Raw genomic sequence first — 22,349 nt, 5'->3', positions numbered from 1 at the left:
GGTAAAGGGAATGAGGGGTTAAGGAGAGGTAAAGGGAAGGAGGGGTTAAGGAGGGGTAAAGAGGAAAGAGGGTAGGTTAGGTGGGTGCTGGCCTGGATTGCTCTGTTTTTCCATTTGAGTCTGGTTGGAGAGAGAGAGCGATAGTGAGAGAGAGAGAGAGAGAGAGAGAGAGAGAGAGAGAGAGAGAGAGAGAGAGAGAGAGAGAGAGAGAAAAAAATAGGGGTTGTTCCCCTGTGTCTGGGCTGGGCAACATGTCAGGCCAGGGGTAGGGGCTGGGGTTTGGGAGGGATATGCAAATGACTGCTGCCTGTCAGCCTGCCCCCTCAGAGTCAGTAGTGGAGCACGCTGATCCACACACCTCACACACACACACACCCACACAGCATACAGAAGGCTGGGGGAGCTTAGTCAGCACGTCCCCCGCTCACTCACACACTCGTGTTTGTGTATGGAGCTGTGGCATTCCTAGAGACCATCTCTATCTCTCACTCTCCTCTGTCTGTCTCCCCCTTTTTCACCTGTCCTTTACTTTACATTTGGTTGTGCTCTCTCCCTCCCTATTTCCCTCTTTCCTTCTCCATCTCATTCTCTAGGTTTTCTTCTGTTCTGCCTATTGCTGGCAGCTGTCTGGGAGAGATGTGTTGAAGAAGAGAGATAGAGGACAGGTCAGATTGCTGTTGACACTGCAGATGTTTGGACTAGAGGTTTCCCTCAGGGCTAACTGAAGACAAGACAACAACACTGCAGGCACCTGACACACAGCTCTTTAAAAAAATATCCTTTCTAGATATCAATCGGTTCCTTAATCATTTATATTGGTCCTCCTTTTTGGTGCTTTTCCACGGGTGCTATTTTGGCAGCCTCTACGAAGAGAAAATGAGGTCCAGGTTTTCTCAAGCTGCTCTGCAGCCCTTTATTCTAGGAGTGTTCCTGTCACTGGTGGACACCAAAGGAACCTTCTATGGAACAGGCCATGGGAACCCGTTCTTTGGAGGAAGTCATGGCAACAGATACAACCTGTACAAGGCTGGAGTCAACCCACACTACACCCCAGGAAAACCCATGACCCGCCACAAGTAAGTGCATCTCCTGAAACTGCGTCTAGCTTCAACTTTACTAATCATACATTTATACAGCACCTCTCCAAGTGATTTACAAGGCCATAAGGATTTCCATGGCAAATAGAATATGGGCTTATAGCTCTTTTCCACATGAATCTTATATCTTAACCCATGTCACGGATGGGTAATACAAATATGCTTTCGGTTACTGTATCGCTTCAATAACACTGGCTGAATTGACTGAATTGTTTCTCTCTCTCTCACACACCGTCAGCCTATCTCTGCGGTTAAAACCATCTGTGACTGAAGATAAACATTATTAAGAAACAATGACATGCTACATTATGGAGACAAAGAGCTCATTATAAGAGGAGAGCTGAGCTGATGTCAGGGGTATTGATCTTCTGAGCTCTGTGTGTTTGTGCACGCGCACGTGTGTGTGTGTGTGTGAGCTCAATTAGAAGCAGACATACAGCTGGGTACCCCTAGCCAGATGGGAGTGATGCTAATAGAAGTCTAAACCAGTACCAAGGCTTGTTGCTTTTGGATCCTGCTTTAGTCATGTAGTAATTCACAGCTCAATTCAATCAAACCCTTATTGAGGTATGATGTATTTTGGGAAGGGAAAACCTACTACTACCTGACAGGCTTCCCTCACGTTGAGTCTTGTGGCTTGTGTCAAAATAAGAAGTGTGTTGATGAATTGCCATGATAGTCTTTTTTAGGTTTTATAATAAAACGAGGGAGAGAACCACAGGAAGTGGAGCGAGAGATTATCCTCCCAGAGCCAGCTATTTTATCACTTGGGTAAGTATTTGGTGGTGGCTAAAGTTTGGTCATGAAGACATGACTGTGGTGAATTTGATTGAATTCCAGCCTCAGTGTAATTCAATACCAGGCTACAGTAGATTTACAGTAAGGGGTAAACATGTGGGGACATACTTTGTGCTCCGACGCAAGTAAAGCTTTTGATCTCTTCTATTCACCACCAAATACTTACCCAAGTGATAAAATAGCTGGCTCTGGGAGGATAATCTCTCGCTCCACTTCCTGTGGTTCTCTCCCTCGTTTTATTATAAAACCTAAAAAAGACTATCATGGCAATTCATTGATTATACACACGAACATAGGAATTGTTAGGTTGTTTGGCCCTGGGGTCTGCTGTCTCCTTTCTCTCATTCTCCTGCTTGGCTTCCCCTGAGAGATGGACCACTCTGGACAGCTCCCTGCTGTTTTCCTCTACCAGCCCCAGCAGACAGAGCCTGGTCTGGCCCTACTTAGACTTTACCCTCACCCTCCTCACCACTCCCTCACCCTTCCCTCACCCCCTCTTTACTCACCACTCCCTCACCCTTTACCTCACCCTCCTCCCTCCTCCCTACTCACCACTCCCACTCCCTCACCCCCTCTTTACTCACCACTCCCTCACCCTATATCTCACCCTCCTCCCTCCTCACCACTCCCTCACCCTTCCCTCACCCCCTCTTTACTCACCACCTCCTCACCCTTCCCTCACCCTCCTCTTTACTCACCACTCCCTCACCCTCACCCCTCCTACACCCTCCTCTTTCCTCACCCCTCCCTCACGCCTCCTACACCCTACTCCTTCCTCACCACTCCCTCATCCTCACCCCTCCTACACCCTACTCCTTCCTCGCCCCTCCCTCACCCCTCCTACACCCTCACCCCTCCCTCACCCTACTCCCTTCTCACCCTAATTCACCAAGCAGACAGACCCTGACCCAGCCCGACGTAGTCTTTATTCCGACTCTTAACCAGCCTCTATCACCCGCATCAGCCATACACAGAGGTGGAAAGTAATAATTGAGTAGCTTTTCCAAGTACTTTTTGCAGTATTTTTCAAAGTATGTAATTTGACTTCTACTTGAGCAGGATATTTCAGTATTCTTTCCACCCCTGGTGAGGGAGTGAAAGAGAGTTTGTGAGTGAGGGAGTGCGTGAGGGAAAGAGGGAGTGAGTGCAGTGAGGGAAAGAGTGTGAATGGGTGAGTGAGTGAATGTCAACCGGTCCCATGGAGAAACAGAGGGGTGAACGAGGGATTGAATGGGTGAAAGAATTAGACATGTTTATTTCTGGAGTCTGAAGTATATTGAAGTCTGGCAATTTTATTGTTCATGCACCTCATTTTGCATTGCGTTTTTATTTATTAAAACATTTTAATTGCTTTGAATGTTTAATGTTAATTGCATATTTTTGACAAATCCTTATTTTTCTTTTACATACAGATGTACCTTATTGCAACTCATATAAGAAAATGTAGTTCCTACTGTACATTAATTTCCTCTCTTCCTTTTTCAATGTAATGCATTGAAAAGATAATGTGTAACAATGTTCAGGTAACCTTAGAAAAATTTGCTAATTATCAAGGTTTATTTTTTTATTTTTTTTAAGTAACTCAATTACTTTTTCTCTGAGTACTTTTTAAATGAGCTACTTTTTACTTTTACTTGAGTCAAATGTAATTGAAGTAACGATACTTCTACTAGAGCAGGATAGTTCAGTTGTCAAGGTTCAGGAGAAGACCCTAATGCAGACACTTTCAAAGTCACAAAAAGTTATTACAAAAACAGGGGGGCAGGCTCAGGGTCAGGGCAGGCAGAGGTCAGTAATCCAGGGTGGTGTGACAAGGTACAGAACGGCAGGCAGGCTCAGGGTCAGGGCAGGCAGAGGTCAGTAATCCAGGGTGGTGTGACAAGGTACAGAACGGCAGGCAGGCTCAGGGTCAGGGCAGGCAGAGGTCAGTAATCCAGGGTGGTGTGACAAGGTACAGAACGGCAGGCAGGCTCAGGGTCAGGGCAGGCAGAGGTCACTAATCCAGGGTGGTGTGACAAGGTACAGAACGGCAGGCAGGCTCAGGGTCAGGGCAGGCAGAATGGTCAGTAATCCAGGGTGATGTGACAAGGTACAGAACGGCAGGCAGGCTCAGGGTCAGGGCAGGCAGAGGTCAGTAATCCAGGGTGGTGTGACAAGGTACAGAACGGCAGGCAGGCTCAGGGTCAGGGCAGGCAGAATGGTCAAAACTGGGAAAACAGGAACTAGAGAAAGATAGGAGCACTGGAAAACCGCTGGTAGCCTTGACGAAACAAAATGAACTGGCAACAGACAAACAGAGAACCCAGGTATAAATACACTGGGGATAATGTGCGAGACCTGGAGGGAGGTGGAGACAAGCACAAAGACAGGTGAAACAGATCAGGGTGTGACATCAGTACTCTTTCCCCACCTGCCCTTATCCTTACCCTTATCATTTCCTCACATTAATTGACCCAGAGATGTCTCTCCTAATGTTGTCTTTATCCCGCCCTAATCCATATATTCACCACACCATTCCTCACTAGATCTCACTCTCTCTCCCCTTCCTCAGTCTCTCTAACCTCACCCTCAATCAATCACTCGCTCACTACCTCTCCCTCCCCCTCTTCTTCAACCACATTCCTCCTTGTCATTCCGTCTCAACCTCCCCCTTCCTCCCTATCTCTGTCACTCCGTCTCACCCTCAACCTCCCCCTTCCTCCCTATGCCTCCCGCTCACCCTCAACCTCCCCCTTCCTCCCTATCCCTCCCGCTCACCCTCAACCTCCCCCTTCCTCCCTATCCCTCCCGCTCACCCTCAACCTCCCCCTTCCTCCCTATCCCTCCCTCTCACCCTCAACCTCCACCTTCCTCCCTATCCCTCCCTCTCACCCTCAACCCTCAACCTCCCCCTTCCTCCCTATCCCTCCCTCTCACCCTCAACCTCCTCCCTCACCCTTGCCTTACATCTCCATAGAGACAGTAGGTGTTTTACAGTGAAGTCTAAAATGGCTGAAATGCCACTGCAACTGTGCTGTCACGAGACAGGGCCTAGTGCTCCTTTATAGTGGCAGATTATTTGGTTTACGACAGGGACACTGATGCCAATAGGTTTAAATATACACACAGGAACACACACATATGCATTTCCAGATTCATGGTCTATAACCTCGGCATAGGAGTAGAATAGGCACTTGAACCCCTGCAGCCAATGAGTCTCTAAAGAATTGAGTGTGGCAACCTTTAATTCTTTACCTTTAGCTGCAGTGGAGACATAGTTGAAGGTAAACAAAAAGAGACAGGTGGACATCTATCTATCTTCCAGTTGTATTAATAGGCTGTCTAACTCACCCAGGTCATACAGGACCCTGGGGATCTGTCACAGGCAAACAGTCACCGTAGATATATGACTTCAGTTGGTGTCTGGGGCAGTGGATATGCCCTATATAACCGAACGTATGTGGGCACCTGCTCGTCAAACATCTCACTACAAAACTCATGGGCATTATTATGGAGTTGGTCCCCCCTTTACTGCCATAACAGCCTCCACTCTTCTGGGAAGGCTTTCCACTAGATGTTGGAACAAATTAACCTTTAACAAGGCACACCTGCATTCCAGGTGACTACCTCATGAAGCTGGCTGAGAGAATGCCAAGAGTGTGCAAAGCTGTTAACAAGGCAAAGGGTGGCTACTTCGAAGAATCTCAAATATAGAATATATTTTCATTGTTTTGAGTTTTTATTACCACATGATTCCATGTCATTTCATAGTTTTGATGTCTTCACAATTATTCCACAGTGTAGTAAATTGTAAAAATGAAGATAATGAGTAGGCGTGTCCAAACTTTTGACTGGTACTTTACTTTACTAATATCACACGCGCTGCAATGAGCCTGTGTGTGTGTGTGTGTGTGTGTGTGTGTGTGTGTGTGTGTGTGTGTGTGTGTGTGTGTGTGTGTGTGTGTGTGTGTGTGTGTGTGTGTGTGTGTGTGTGTGTGTGTGTGTGTGAGCTTGATTATCTGGAATGTCTAACACCTATAAATACCAGTAATAACATAACACACATGTACAAAGCTACATAACAAAATACATTTATTTCCATAGGCTACTAGTCACTACATGGAATTAACACATCACAACGTTCTCCGTCTAGTCTTCAGCCGTTGGTGCATTGGCCGTTTTTCTTGTTTTGCTTTTAACTGTCTTGTTGCAATGGAGCATGTGATTTGACAGCCGTTCAGTCCCATTCATGCCGACTATTTCCTGGTGGGAGGGAATGTGGCCCTCTCCTCATTGGTAGTAACAAGGTAGACAATGATCACAATGCCTACAACTGGACTGCATGGGGACTTACACAGACCATAGAGGGCTACAGGGGGAGTATTGGGGAAAATCTTTGTTTGCACTCCAACTTAGCTCATTGGGATGTTGTTTGTGGTGTATTCTACTGCTGCCATGTTTCTGTCTTCATTTTAACAGAACTCCAGAAATGTAGTGGTTACAGACACAGCATTCAGAGGGAGGGCTCCACAGGAAACGTATGGAGTGCATCCCCAAGCTTGATTCCCATGGGACAGTATGGTCCTTCGGGATCGGTGTCCCTTCCACGGGACGGTTGAGCTAACGTAGGCTAATGCAATTATCATGAGGTTGTAAGTAACAATAACATTTCCCAGGACATGAACACTTCTGATATTGGCAGAAAGCTTCAATTCTTTTTAATCTAACTGCCATGTCCAGTTTACAGTAGCTATTACAGTGAAAGAATACCATGCTATTGTTTGAGGAGAGTGCACAATTTTGAACATGAAAAGTGATTAATAAACAAATTAGGCACATTTGGGCAGTCTCCTACATTCCTTTCACATTTCCACAACCTTCAAAGTGTTTCCTTTCAAATGGTACCAAGAATATGCATATCCTTGCTTTTGGGCCTGAGCTAGAGGCAGTTAGATTTGGGTATGTCATTTTAGGCGATCATTTTTAAAAAAGGGGCGGGTTCTTAAGAGTCAGCTGATTCTCACAAACATCTTGTCAATAGACTGGAAAATGGTTATGTGAGCCAGACCCAGATATGGGTACCAGTGGGTAGGGGCAAAGGCTATACCGACTCTGTCTGTCTGTCCGTCCATCTGGTAAACTTGACAATTACAAGTCGTGTATACAGTATATTGTAAGATTTGCAGAGATGACAGCAGTGATAGATATTCTTGACATTCTCCAAGATCAAATCAGAAAAAATCTTACTTGTCACATGCCACGAATACAACAGGTGTAGACTTTACAGGGAAATGCTGACTTACAAGCCCTTAACCAACAGGTGTAGACTTTACAGGGAAATGCTGACTTACAAGCCCTTAACCAACAGGTGTAGACTTTACAGGGAAATGCTTACTTACAAGCCCTTAACCAACAGGTGTAGACTTTACAGGGAAATGCTTACTTACAAGCCCTTAACCAACAGGTGCAGACTTTACAGGGAAACGAAAGCCCTGCAGACTTTACAGGGAAATGCTTACTTACAAGCCCTTAACCAACAGGTGCAGACTTTAGACTTTACAGGGAAATGCTTACTTACAAGCCCTTAACCAACAGGTGTAGACTTTACAGGGAAATGCTTACTTACAAGCCCTTAACCAACAGGTGTAGACTTTACAGGGAAATGCTTACTTACAAGCCCTTAACCAACAGGTGTAGACTTTACAGGGAAATGCTGACTTACAAGCCCTTAACCAACAGGTGTAGACTTTACAGGGAAAAGCCCTGCTTTACTGCTTACAAAGCCCTTAACCAACAGGTGTAGACTTTACAGGGAAATGCTTACTTACAAGCCCTTAACCAACAGGTGTAGACTTTACAGGGAAATGCTTACTTACAAGCCCTTAACCAACAGGTGTAGACTTTACAGGGAAATGCTTACTTACAAGCCCTTAACCAACAGGTGTAGACTTTACAGGGAAATGCTTACTTACAAGCCCTTAACCAACAGGTGTAGACTTTACAGGGAAATGCTTACTTACAAGCCCTTAACCAACAGGTGTACTTTAAGCCCTTAACCAACAGGTGTAGACTTTACAGGGAAATGCTGACTTACAAGCCCTTAACCAACAGGTGTAGACTTTACAGGGAAATGCTGACTTACAAGCCCTTAACCAACAGGTGTAGACTTTACAGGGAAATGCTGACTTACAAGCCCTTAACCAACAGGTGTAGACTTTACAGGGAAATGCTGACTTACAAGCCCTTAACCAACAGGTGTAGACTTTACAGGGAAATGCTGACTTACAAGCCCTTAACCAACAGGTGTAGACTTTACAGGGAAATGCTGACTTACAAGCCCTTAACCAACAGGTGTAGACTTTACAGGGAAATGCTGACTTACAAGCCCTTAACCAACAGGTGTAGACTTTACAGGGAAATGCTGACTTACAAGCCCTTAACCAACAGGTGTAGACTTTACAGGGAAATGCTGACTTACAAGCCCTTAACCAACAGGTGTAGACTTTACAGGGAAATGCTGACTTACAAGCCCTTAACCAACAGGTGTAGACTTTACAGGGAAATGCTGACTTACAAGCCCTTAACCAACAGGTGTAGACTTTACAGGGAAATGCTGACTTACAAGCCCTTAACCAACAGGTGTAGACTTTACAGGGAAATGCTGACTTACAAGCCCTTAACCAACAGGTGTAGACTTTACAGGGAAATGCTGACTTACAAGCCCTTAACCAACAGGTGTAGACTTTACAGGGAAATGCTGACTTACAAGCCCTTAACCAACAGGTGTAGACTTTACAGGGAAATGCTGACTTACAAGCCCTTAACCAACAGGTGTAGACTTTACAGGGAAATGCTGACTTACAAGCCCTTAACCAACAGGTGTAGACTTTACAGGGAAATGCCCTTAACCAACAGGTGTAGACAAATGCCCTTACAAGCCCTTAACCAACAGGTGTAGACTTTACAGGGAAATGCTGACTTACAAGCCCTTAACCAACAGGTGTAGACTTTACAGGGAAATGCTGACTTACAAGCCCTTAACCAACAGGTGCAGACTTTACAGGGAAATGCTGACTTACAAGCCCTGCTAACCAACAGGTGTAGACTTTACAGGGAAATGCTGACTTACAAGCCCTTAACCAACAGGTGTAGACTTTACAGGGAAATGCTGACTTACAAGCCCTTAACCAACAGGTGTAGACTTTACAGGGAAATGCTGACTTACAAGCCCTTAACCAACAGGTGTAGACTTTACAGGGAAAACCAACAGGTGTAGACTTTACAGGGAAATGCTGACTTACAAGCCCTTAACCAACAGGTGTAGACTTTACAGGGAAATGCTGACTTACAAGCCCTTAACCAACAGGTGTAGACTTTACAGGGAAATGCTGACTTACAAGCCCTTAACCAACAGGTGTAGACTTTACAGGGAAATGCTGACTTACAAGCCCTTAACCAACAGGTGTAGACTTTACAGGGAAATGCTGACTTACAAGCCCTTAACCAACAGGTGTAGACTTTACAGGGAAATGCTGACTTACAAGCCCTTAACCAACAGGTGTAGACTTTACAGGGAAATGCTGACTTACAAGCCCTTAACCAACAGGTGTAGACTTTACAGGGAAATGCTGACTTACAAGCCCTTAACCAACAGGTGTAGACTTTACAGGGAAATGCTGACTTACAAGCCCTTAACCAACAGGTGTAGACTTTACAGGGAAATGCTGACTTACAAGCCCTTAACCAACAGGTGTAGACTTTACAGGGAAATGCTGACTTACAAGCCCTTAACCAACAGGTGTAGACTTTACAGGGAAATGCTGACTTACAAGCCCTTAACCAACAGGTGTAGACTTTACAGGGAAATGCTGACTTACAAGCCCTTAACCAACAGGTGTAGACTTTACAGGGAAATGCTGACTTACAAGCCCTTAACCAACAATGCAGTTAAGAAAAATAAGTGTCAAGAAAGTATTTGCTAAAATAAACTGAAGTAAAAAGGATAGACAAAGTAAAAAATAAGAAAATAGAAAAATAACAAATAAGTAAATGGCAACAATAAAATAATTGCAACAAGGCTATATACAGGGGGTTCCGGTACAGAGTCAATGTGCAGGGGCACAGGTTAGTTGAGGTAATGGAGGTAATATGTAAATGTCGGTAGAGGTAAAGTGACTATGCATAGATCATAAACAGAGAGTAGTAGCAGAATAAAAATGGGGTGGGGGGGGGGGGTGGCTGGTATCTTTTGCAATTTTTAGGGCCTTCCTCTGACAGTGACTGGTATAAACGTCCTGGATGGCAGGAAGCTTGGCCCCAGTGATGTACTGGGACGTAGGGCGTTGCGGTTGGAGGCAGAGCAGTTTCCATTCCAGGCGGTGATGCAAACAGTCAGGATGCTCTCGATGGTGCAACTGTAGAACTTTTGGAGGATCTGAGGACCCATGCCAAATCTTTTCAGTCTCCTGAGGGGTGAAAGGTTTTGTCGTGCCCTCTTCACGACTGTCTTGGTGTGTTTGGACCATGATAGTTTGTTGGTGATGTGGACACCAAGGAACTTGAATATCTCGATCTGCTCCACTACTGCCCTGTCGATGAGAATGGGGCTGTAGAGGCTTTGACATGGATGCATTCAGCTATAGTCAACTCTGCTGTTGTGTGCTGTATGGGTTCATAACGGAGAACGAGAGGTTAGAAATAACTTTTTAATACTCTTTAATATTTCTCAACAAGCAGTTGAGCTTGTCACTATAAGTTTTATACTGTTTTCTCTTTGCTCACTCATAATGCGAAGTAGATGTCCGACAGACAGGCATGCATTATACTGTAGCAAACACAACATACTTTCCCACGATGGCAGTCATTTTACTCCCGGACTGCAATCCCTTAGTTTTAGTAGCTATAGCCTAAAGTAGATTAAATGCATCAGGAAATACCTTGGGCTAAAGAGAGGTATTTAAATGGGCTAGCACAAGAACTGCCAGTATTTGAGTCTTACTCTGCTTCCAAAAGTAAACAAGCTATAGGAAATGCACTGTATACGCCTGAGCTGGACCCCTTTTCAAGGCGCTTTGATTTTTTATTTTGGGGGGGGGGCTCAACTTACTTTAATTTCTCTAAATTTGGTTGTGCATCATCGGTTTATCTCTCGTTATGTAAGTCACTGATGAGCCCACGCCAGCTAACATTTTTCAGATTGCTAAGTTAGTTTAGCGGCCAGCAATGTAAACTTGTATCATGGTTTAATAACCTGCTGGGGGACCACTATTGATTGTCTCACTCAGATATCATATTAAAAACTGCACCTGCATCATTTCATTGTTCTAAGACAGGGATGGCCAGGAATTTAGTTATAAAATTGCCAAATGGGGCGGGGGGGGGGGGGCAACTGCGGCCCCTCGTGAGAAGTTTCAGAAGAGAGAGAAAGAGAGACCAAGAGATAGAGAGACTGAAGGAAAGAGAGAGATCAGGAAAGAGATTTTGGGGGTCATATGCAAGACTGATCATTCGTTGAAACTTTTTGGAAAGTTTCTTCCCTGGTCCACGAATAAATCTGTTTGAGGGAAAGGTAGGCAGGACCCTTGCAGTTGAGAACAACATGGTAAAATCACACTTCACATTGGCACTACAACTATGGAAGACAGCAAGAGAAGGTGTGGAATTCTCAATGTTGGACATAAAAGACTGTAAAAACAGGAGGAAATCAGCAGTGATTGAAGAAATCTGTCCAAGTATTTCCACGCATCATAGAGTGACACGTGATCGTATACAACTGTTAGCAAGGTTTCAACTTATGTTATAGTCAAACATATCTGTTTGGCTTCTTACAAATGATTAGTAATTATGGTTTGGGTCCCCCAACCACCCATTCCAGAAAAGCTGTTGATCCCTGGAGCATAGTGTTTGGGGAGGAGAGAGATTGTGAGAAAGTTAGGAAATGAAATATAAATTGAGAAAGAGAGAATGAGGAGGAGGAGGAGCAGAGAAAGAAGGAGAACAAAGAAAAGGGGAGATGGATTGAGAGGTGAGTTGTTTTGGGAGAGGTTGAGGGACTACTTGCAATAATATTTGCCAAAGCGCTCCATAGGAGAATTTGAAAGGGAATGATCCTTTCCCCTTCGGAGACTCAGTGGGGATTTAGGAACTATAAGGATATACTGGAAATATTTACAGTGGGACCAGACCTACACCAGAAAAACGACTTACTCACAGGCTGAATCACACAATTGGCAAGCGTCCTCCGGGTTTGGCCGGGGTAGGCCGTCATTGTAAATAAGAATTTGTTCTTAACTGGCATGCCTAGTTAAATTAAGGCCAATATTTTAGAGACATTTTTCCCTCAGATTACACAGATCCACAAAGAATTCAAAAACAAACCCAATTTTGATAAACTCCCATATCTACTGGGTGAAATACCACAGTGTGCCATCACAGCAGCAAGATGTGTGACCTGTTGCCACAAGAAAAGGGCAACCGGTGAAGAACAAACACCATTGTAAATACAACCCATATTTATGTTTATTTATTTTCCATTTTGTACTTTAACTATTTGCACATCGTTACAACACTGTACTTAATATGACATTTGAACTTTTGTGAGTATAATGTTTACTGTTAAATTTGTATTGTTTTTTTCACTTTTGTTTATTATCTACTTCACTTGCTTTAGCAATGTTAACATATGCCAATAAAGCCATTAAATTGAATTGAGAGAGAGAGTGGAGAAGTATTGGGAGAAAGGGTGAGGAAGGGGCTGTGCTCTGTCTTTTGGGGGAGGTTGGGGGGAGTTGTGAGAGGTGAGGCATAGAGAGAAAGAGGGTGAGGCAGGGTGGGGTAAGGTTGAAGAGGAAGGTTTGTTTTTGGGGAGAGAGCTTGGAAGGTGAGATATCTGTTTTGGGTAGTGTGGAATGGTTGAAAAGAATGACGAGAGAACTGTCTTTCAGGCAATAGCATGTAGGGTTATCGACAGATCTCTGTTTTGTACACATCTTTGATGGTGAAGATGGAAAGACTGAGAACAGTATGACGTTTAATCCTCTCATCTCAGATCCTGGATCAGTTCATCCCTGTTCCCCAGAGTCAGGATTAACGCAGTTTTACACAACAGACCAAGTCCAAATTCTCAGTACCAGGACAGCAGCTGAGCCAATCACTCACTCACACACACACACACACACACACACACACACACACACACACACACACACACACACACACACACACACACACACACACACACACACACACACACACACACACACACACACACACACACACACACACACACACACACACACACACAGCTGTGAAGCCCTTGTAATCTTTATGGCTCTTGCTTTGCGGTCTCAGTGGTTGTGAGGCGAGGAGGTCAGATCTCCAGTGTGTGTCTGTGGTGCTGTTCTCAGGTTTATCTCTTCATCTCCATCCATCTGCTTTCCAAAGCAGATGGATTGGCCTTGAGGTGCTCTGGCCCAAATCACTGTCTGTAGAGAGACACACTGAGTTGACAGTATCTTAGCTCTCTCTCTCACACTCTCTTTCTCTCTGTCACTTTCATGCTCTCCCACTCTCTCTTTTTACCCTCCCTCCATCTCTTTGTCTCACTCTCTCTCTGAATGTCTTTGAGACACCTGCTAGGAATGAATAACACACAGAGACCCAAATTACATTGACAGACTCATGAAATAGGGGGCTGGAGAGAAGGGAGGAGGAGAAGAGGGGGTAAAAAAGGGGGCTGACAAGTTGGAGAGAAAGGAGATAGTAAGTTTGAGGAGAAAGTAGAGGAAGAGGGAATGGGAGAAGGATGAGGGAGAGGGAGGGTAATCAAAGTGGAGGAAGTAAGGAGAAGGAGGAGGGGAGAGAGGGATGAAAGCAAGCAGGGAAAGAAGGAGAAGAGGGGAGCAGAGGCTTTCTGGTGGCTGTGCCCATTTGGATTCCTGGTCTTTAGGCCTCAGTGATAAGAATCTAAAGGTTGCTCACTCAGCCCAGATGTGCACCTGACAAAGAAATCTGAGAGTGTAGTCTGTTTTCCCTCCTCCATCTGACACCACACACACAAACACAGTCCCCTTTCCATCAGCTGTCAATCACCTTAACTTCTTAACCCTAAAACAGGCCTTCTCCTTGCACTCTCATGAATTAACCAATAACAAGAAGGAAAGCTGTTTCATACTGTCAATATATCCAGCCTTTATAGGGAGGAAACTACCAGCATAAAATCCTCTTCAGCATTTTACTGTATGATTCTAAAACCAGTTGTATGTTGTGCATTTTACTGTATGATTCTAAAACCAGTTGTATGTTGTGCATTTTACTGTATGATTCTAAAACCAGTTGTATGTTGTGCATTTTACTGTATGATTCTAAAACCAGTTGTATGTTGTGCATTTTACTGTATGATTCTAAAACCAGTTGTATGTTGTGCATTTTACTGTATGATTCTAAAACCAGTTGTATGTTGTGCATTTTACTGTATGATTCTAAAACCAGTTGTATGTTGTGCATTTTACTGTAAAGGAGGTCTTCTACGTGAATATGGGTGAGAGGGGATGTCTGTGTTCATGTTTGCCTTTGTCTGTGTACATGTGCACAGTGATTTGCATGTGTACTTTCTTGCTTTTTGTTATTTTGAGAAAATGCACACAGACTTTTCCGAAGGCACAATATATCCCTCCCACTAGAAAGTGGCGTTAGTGCAGTCCATAGACTCGAAGAACATCCCATAATACTTCAACAGGTCAGGTCACACGACAGCACAGCTAACCACTTCCTTGACGACGCACACCCCGGCAACAGGTTTCCTGCTCTGTATGAAAGGAGCCCAGTCATTCCTGCTCCAGTCCCCTATCAATAGAGTCAACACATGGAGAGAGCGAGAGTTCACACACACACACACACACACACACACACACACACACACACACACACACACACACACACACACACACACACACACACACACACACACACACACACACACAGAGAGAGAGAGAAAGCTAAGGGATGCCTAAACCAATAAGGCAGTGGTTTCTCATAATTTCCGACAGCCTGTCCTCTCTCTTTGCCCCATGAACCTGTTAACTTGGCATACACACACTTCTCTGCCTCAAACGTATTCCCTCATTTTCCTCCAAAACACTTCTGTGTGCTGTGGAGCAGTGCTACGTTTCACACTTAATAATAATTATCCCTTGGAAACCCAACAACATCTAACGTCCTACAGAAGCCGGAGCATTGCTTCCTGTGTGGAGCGGCCTAGGAACATTTAGCAGTTGCTATAGTTGCACTGGCGTCAAAGTGACAGAATGAGCCTGCAGAGCCTCTTGGAGACAGTCGATGGCTCAACAACACATATGTCTTCATGTAGGATTTTGGCCTAAAGTATAGTATATGCGGGAATCAGTGTCATTGGAAATGTCTAACATGGGCCAGAATTCAACTTGATTTTCATCACTGCACTTTCAGAAAGTGTGATACGGAATGAGTGAATTCCAACCTTGGTCATTGTAAAGAGCTGCTATATGTGCTGGAGTGGCAACCATCACTAATGCTCTTATGGACAGAGTTCTACAGGAGAAACAGCATTGGCTTGGGGACTTGATGATATCCTGTTGTTGTTTGTGTCGTTATTGTTATTCTCTCTCTCTTTCTATCAGAAACCACTGTGCGTATGTGGTCCAGAAGAACATCACGTGTACGATGCAGGACGGTATGGCCACTTACGTAACGGCAGAGTACACAACCAAGTGCATCTGGGGGCAGAAGTGTCCTGTCGTCATGTAAGTACACTTCACTTGCTCACGCGCTCACATTTACACTGACTCAGCGCTCACATTTACACTGACTCAGCGCACATATTTACACTGACTCAGCGCACACATTTACACTGACTCAGCGCTCACATTTACACTGACTCAGCGCTCACATTTACACTGACTCAGCGCACACATTTACACTGACTCAGCGCACACATTTACACTGACTCAGCGCACACATTTACACTGACTCAGCGCACACATTTACACTGACTCAGCGCACACATTTACACTGACTCAGCGCTCACATTTACACTGACTCAGCGCACACATTTACACTGGCTCAGCGCACACATTTACACTGACTCAGCGCACACATTTACACTGACTCAGCGCACACATTTACACTGACTCAGCGCACACATTTACACTGACTCAGCGCACACATTTACACTGACTCAGCGCACACATTTACACTGACTCAGCGCACACACACACACACACACAGGCACACATACTCACATGCAATCATCACATACGCTGCTGCTACTCGGTTATTCATACTGTACCCTTATGCCTAGTTACCTTACCCCACCACTCCAGTAGCCCTGCATATTAAATATGATAAATATGGTATTGGCACTGACCCTGTATATAGCTTACTTACTTTTAATAGCTCACTTCTTTTTTTATGGAACTATTGCATTGTTGGGAAAGGACAATTAAAACATAAAACTGGAAACTATATAATTACTGTAGAGAATTCAGACCCAGCAGCCTCTGACACTCATACGAACTGTAAGAGGGGGCTGAAAAGGATACTGACAATGAGACTCAACCACTGTTGTACACTTTCCATGTATTTTTGACGAGCATGGCAAAGTAGTCAGTGTGCTTTGCATTTGGACCAATGATATGTATAAATCATGGATGACTGACAGGGGGCGCTGTTTGGAAACAACCGTGCAGCCATGATGGTACTCCTATTGCAAACGAGATTTTGGAAGCTTTAGAATGACATGTTATAATATCTACATTCGTTTTTGACCGGTATATTCTATTACATGCACCTTATTGCATACTTTAAAATTATATTATGTGAACTGATCATAAAAAATGTAAAAAAATGTAAAAAATATTTTCCTTAAAGTTGTTTTGTGCTGCCCTCTGGTGGTGTCAGTGTGTACTACTAGTTAACGCCATACCGTCCCCCCAGCTGCACACCCAACTGTGTTGTTTTGTCAGTGGCTCTGTGACTCTGAACCGGCCACAGGGGTTTGAAAGTGTTGTTTGACCATTTATTTTCATCCCAGTGGATTATAAACAAACATATATTATGGTAATTCATGTAATGAGGGTGTGAGCTGGGATGTCATATTCTCTCTGGTGTGACTGAAGCCTCTCAAAGGTCCTCTGTAGTGACCTCAAAGAGATAAATAGTCAAAGGATTTCTACTTCAAAGAAAATGGAGGGAATCAGAAAGACAAGGGTAATAAACCTAGTAACAATCCCTCACCTGAGCCTGTATAATCTCCACACTACACCATCTCTTTATCCCCTAATCTACTGTTTATACCCTCCACCATCTCATTATACACACCCTAATCTACTGTTTATACCCTCCACCATCTCATTATACACACCCTAATCCTTTGATCTATCCTGTCCTCTCCTCCCATCTCACTTCCTGATCTCTTATCTGCTCTCTCCTCCTCTCCATCCTCCACTCTTTCTCTCTCCATCCTCAACTCCTGCTCTCTCCTCCTCTCCATCTTCCACTCCTGCTCTCTCCTCCTCTCCATCTTCCACTCCTGCTCTCTCCTCCTCTCCATCTTCCACTCCTGCTCTCTCCTCCTCTCCATCCTCCACTCCTGCTCTCTCCTCCTCTCCATCTTCCACTCCTGCTCTCTCCTCCTCTCCATCCTCCACTCCTGCTCTCTCCTCCTCTCCATCATCCACTCCTGCTCTCTCCTCCTCTCCATCCTCCACTCCTGCTCTCTCCTCCTCTCCATCTTCCACTCCTGCTCTCTCCTCCTCTCCATCTTCCACTCCTGCTCTCTCCTCCTCTCCATCTTCCACTCCTGCTCTCTCCTCCTCTCCATCCTCCACTCCTGCTCTCTCCTCCTCTCCATCTTCCACTCCTGCTCTCTCCTCCTCTCCATCTTCCACTCCTGCTCTCTCCTCCTCTCCATCTTCCACTCCTGCTCTCTCCTCCTCTCCATCTTCCACTCCTGCTCTCTCCTCCTCTCCATCTTCCACTCCTGCTCTCTCCTCCTCTCCATCTTCCACTCCTGCTCTCTCCTCCTCTCCATCTTCCACTCCTGCTCTCTCCTCCTCTCCATCTTCCACTCCTGCTCTCTCCTCCTCTCCATCTTCCACTCCTGCTCTCTCCTCCTCTCCATCTTCCACTCCTGCTCCCTCCTCCTCTCCATCTTCCACTCCTGCTCTCTCCTCCTCTCCATCCTCCACTCCTCTCCATCTTCCACTCCTGCTCTCCATCCTCCACTCCTGCTCTCCATCCTCCACTCCTGCTCTCCATCCTCCACTCCTGCTCTCCATCCTCCACTCCTGCTCTCCATCCTCCACTCCTCCTCTCCATCCTCCACTCCATCTTCCACTCCTGCTCTCTCCTCCTCTCCATCTTCCACTCCTGCTCTCTCCTCTCTATCCTCCACTCCTGCTCTCTCCTCCTCTCCATCCTCCACTCCTCCATCTTCCACTCCTGCTCTCCATCCTCCACTCCTGCTCTCCATCCTCCACTCCTGCTCTCCATCCTCTCCTGCTCTCCATCCTCCACTCCTGCTCTCCATCCTCCACTCCTGCTCTCCATCCTCCACTCCTGCTCTCCATCCTCCACTCCAGGTACCGGACCTTCTACAAGCCTAAATACAAGGTGGGTTATAAAACCATCACTGAGCTGGAGTGGAGGTGCTGTCCTGGCTACTCTGGAGAGAACTGTTACGATGGACCCACTTCCCTGCCCGATATGATGCCCCCCTTCAGGGGTGGTGCCCCCCACCGCCCAGGAACGAAGGGATACCCTCACGGGCAGCCCAGACCCCCCTTGGACCACAAACCTGTCCCTGGGAGGCCCTTCCCAAATCAGCCTGATAGTAGACCCATTCCCACTGGACAACTTCCCACTGGGAACGGCAAACCCAACTATGGTCAGACCAGACAGGGGTGGAATATTAACCAATTTATATCTTATATCTTTACTCTTCCCTTTCCCTATGTAATCATCATTTTCTTTCTCTCTAGGTTATAAGGTTGGTGTTAGTGGAGAGCGTCTGGACCGTATGGAGGTGGACCTGCGTCGCCTAACCCAGGGTCTGGACATTCTGAACGGGGTGGTGGCTGGCCTGGAGGACCGTCTGCGCCTCTCTCTCCGGGAGGATACCACAAAGATGCTGGGCTCCCTGCTCTCCAGTGCCCCCCGTCTCTCTGACTCTTCCGTTGGCTTCGGGGTTATCCCAGACGGGACCCCAGACGGCCTGAAGGGGGGAGAGGGTTTCCCCGGGTTTGGGGATCTGGCTGGGAGGGTGACGGAGGTGAAGGATGAGCTCAGAGCCAAGGGACACATGCTGGAGGAGATACAGGTGGGTGCTAAGGTTTTGTGATTAGAATAGTTTATGCTAGATTATGGAAATGTAGAAAAACAAGTCCAAATCAATAATCAAACTTGTGGCACAATGCCAATCAGGACGATCCTGAATCTCACACTGAGATTCTGTACATCTTAGACTCCGCACTAACCTATTTCCACACAATGTCAAGAGTTTGAGGAAAGTGCTACCTAAAACCAAACCATTGTCATTCTCATTCTCATTCATTAGGGTATGGTTCTGGGCCATGACTGGGAGCTGAAGAGGATGTTGGAGGCTGCGACCGGCAGGCCCATCCCTGGATCGGGCTCTCCCTCCATCATGGAGCTGCTGGATGCTAAGCTTGCTGGCGTCCGCGCTGAGATCCTGGACGGCTTCGAGAGGCGTCTGTCTGGCCTGGAGAACCACTGTGAGGAGAGGATAGGAGAGGTCCAGAGACAGTGTCATAATGAACACATGAACGGACAGGAACAGATTCAGCAGTCACTGGACAGCAGAGAGACTGGCCTGAGAGAGGAGCTGGGTACTCTGCAGGCCCAAATACAGGGACTGACCCTCACTGAGAGCTGCTGCGGACAGGTACCAATTCACTTTGGGGCTCTATTCAATCCATATAGCTGAAATTTAAAGGCAATCGTCCGGCTTTAGCAGAGAATGCATTCACAGTAAATGCTGCATATGACAGCTCAATCGAAAATGTACTTTACATTTCTATCACACAATCTGTAACACACAATCTGTAACACACAATCTGTAAATGGCTTAAACATGTACATATGACTGGCTTATTGCTACACTACATGCCTGACATGTCACTGTCATTGCAGGTGAACAGCCTGTCCCAGCGGGTGTTGATGCTAGAGGAGTCAGTGACGGGGTTAACGGAGTCTCAGCGCCAGCTCCAGGCTGCTCTCACTGACCAGACTATCCACATCGAGACCCTGATAGAGGCCCGTCTGGAGAACATGGATGCCCGGCTCAATGCCACAGAGTCTGGGGAAGTAGGGGTTGCCGGGGTGCCTTGGGAGCTGGATGGCTTCAAGACCCTGGAGGACAAGCTGAAGACCCTGGAGAACAGGGTGTTTGTGGCCGTGGAAGAGCTGAGAAACGCCACCACCCCAGCTCTGCTGGAGGGTCAGGTGGTGCCTGCCCTGGAGACAGAGATCGAGTCAGTCAGGAGGAGGGTGGAGGGAGACCTGGACGGCATTCAGAAACAGCTCACAGACCTGGAGCTCCTCTGCACCTCCTCCTGCTCCCCCGCAACTACCCCTGAAGGAGGCACGGGGACAGGCCTAGCAGAGGAGAAATGTGGGGAGGTAGAGAAGAAGGTGTCAGGTCGTCTGGACTCCCATGCCGACCAGCTAGACCATCTCAACACCACGCTGCAGACCCTTCTGAACCGTATCGCCCAGGAGGATCAGGAAGGCTCTGTCCAAGGAGAGATCACCCTCCTCAAAATCAATGTCAACTCTGTCAACCGCACCCTGAAGGGTCTGAGGGACTCGGTTAGCTTGTTCACTAAGGGAGTGGGCCAAGCTAATGCCACATGGACACACAGGGAGAACCAGCTAGCCACCGAGGTCCAGGGCATCACCCAGCTGGTGGGGCGCCAGGCCTCCCTCCTAGGGGCCGGGGAGCGCCGATTAGCCCAGCTGAAGGGGGAACTGGTGGGCCTGAGGAGGAGGCTGGCCGGAGAGCTGCAGGGCTGCTGGAGCACGGCCCTTGGGGTTCAGAGGGAGGTGAAGGAGGTGGATAGTCGTGTGTCCCAGGTGGAGGGACAGTGTGGCAGCCTGGGGGAGCTGGCGGACCACCTGGAGAGGATCAGAGCAGAGCTGGAGAGACACTCTGACTCGTACCTGTCACAGGTGAATGGAACGCTGGCCAGTCACTCTACACAGCTAGCCGAGCTGAAGGGAGAGATCAAAGACTGTGTCGGGAAGGGCTCAGCCCATCATAGGGGAGACCAGTAGCAGCCGAGCTACGGAGAGAGACTTATGTGTGTCAGTAGTGTGAAGAGGATTCACATTTTCATCTGCTTTCCTTCATCTCCTCTGATGGGAAAGTTGAGAAGAAATTCAGGATTCCATCATATTGCTTTGACCTACCCTAACTGTTCAGATCTGGGAAGGAGAGGAGATGAGGAGAAGAGGCTATTTGAAACTATTGACATGCACACTTGGTTGTATAGTTGGGCAATATTTTCCCTAAAGGGATATTTTTGTTGTTGTTTTTCTGATATTTTTGTTCTTTTGACATTTTATTAGGATTTTTAATAACTGACTTTTTAACTTATATGAAGAAATGATGGTTGCATTGTTATACTTTACGTATTAGAGATGTGTGTAAAACCAATAACAAAAACAAAGTGAATGATGTAAGACTAATGAGCAGCTATGGGTTTCTACTGGCAAACACACTCCACTCTGTGTGGACTCTTCCTTAAAAAATACTGGAGCCTATGTCAACATGAAAGGTGCTATAATATTTGTAAACATTTAGGGTTTTTTATTGTAAAAAAGAAATGTATTTCTCCTTAAAGTTTTGTGTTTTCTTCTTTGGTCATTCTGATGTCTAAGACGGAATAGTATTATGCTGAAGAGTTTTGATACTAAGGTGAACTAGTAGCCTGGTCCCAGATCTGTTTGTGCTTCTCCATCTCCATTGCTCATTGTCAAGCCAAACAATGAGTGACGGGCAGTTGACATGATGGCACAAACCGACTGGCACTCATACTAGGCCACTGGGCCTACTCATACAAAAAACCTCACATTACCCATGCAAGCTAAGGTAACTGAACTAAATGACTATCACCCTGTAGAACTCACCTTTGTCATCATGAAGCGCTTTGAGAGTCAAGGACCATACAACCTTCATCTTAAATGACACCCTAGACCCCATACAATTTGCATACCACCCCAACAGATCCATGTACGATTAAATCTCTTAAGCACTGCACACCGCCCTATCCCACCTGGAGGAGGAATACCTGTGTGAGAACGCTGCTCATTGACTACAGCTCAGTTTTCAACACCATAGTGCCCTCCAAGCTCGTCACTAAGCTCATGGCCCTGAAGTCATCCCTGTACAACTGGGTCCTACACTTCTTGACAGGCCAA

The 22,349-nt window shown here is 46.1% G+C and overlaps 1 protein-coding gene across 1 annotated transcript; it reads left to right on the top strand.

Annotated features, from left to right (window-relative positions):
* The first annotated feature begins 351 nt into the window (after nucleotides 1-351).
* Nucleotides 352-21,203, top strand: LOC124045421 (EMILIN-3-like). The gene is made up of 6 exons (XM_046364715.1): nucleotides 352-1,076; nucleotides 15,530-15,652; nucleotides 18,491-18,795; nucleotides 18,890-19,227; nucleotides 19,465-19,812; nucleotides 20,061-21,203. The coding sequence occupies exons 1-6, from the start codon at nucleotides 877-879 to the stop codon at nucleotides 21,201-21,203; spliced, it is 2,457 nt and encodes an 818-aa protein (XP_046220671.1). The 5' UTR covers nucleotides 352-876.
* The last annotated feature ends 1,146 nt before the right edge of the window (nucleotides 21,204-22,349 follow it).

The sequence above is a fragment of the Oncorhynchus gorbuscha genome, linkage group LG10 (genome assembly GCF_021184085.1).
Source record: "Oncorhynchus gorbuscha isolate QuinsamMale2020 ecotype Even-year linkage group LG10, OgorEven_v1.0, whole genome shotgun sequence".
NCBI classification, from domain to species: domain Eukaryota; kingdom Metazoa; phylum Chordata; class Actinopteri; order Salmoniformes; family Salmonidae; genus Oncorhynchus; species Oncorhynchus gorbuscha.
The sequence above is the reverse complement of the archived record's forward strand: the minus strand, read 5'-3'. Positions and strand labels throughout refer to the sequence as shown.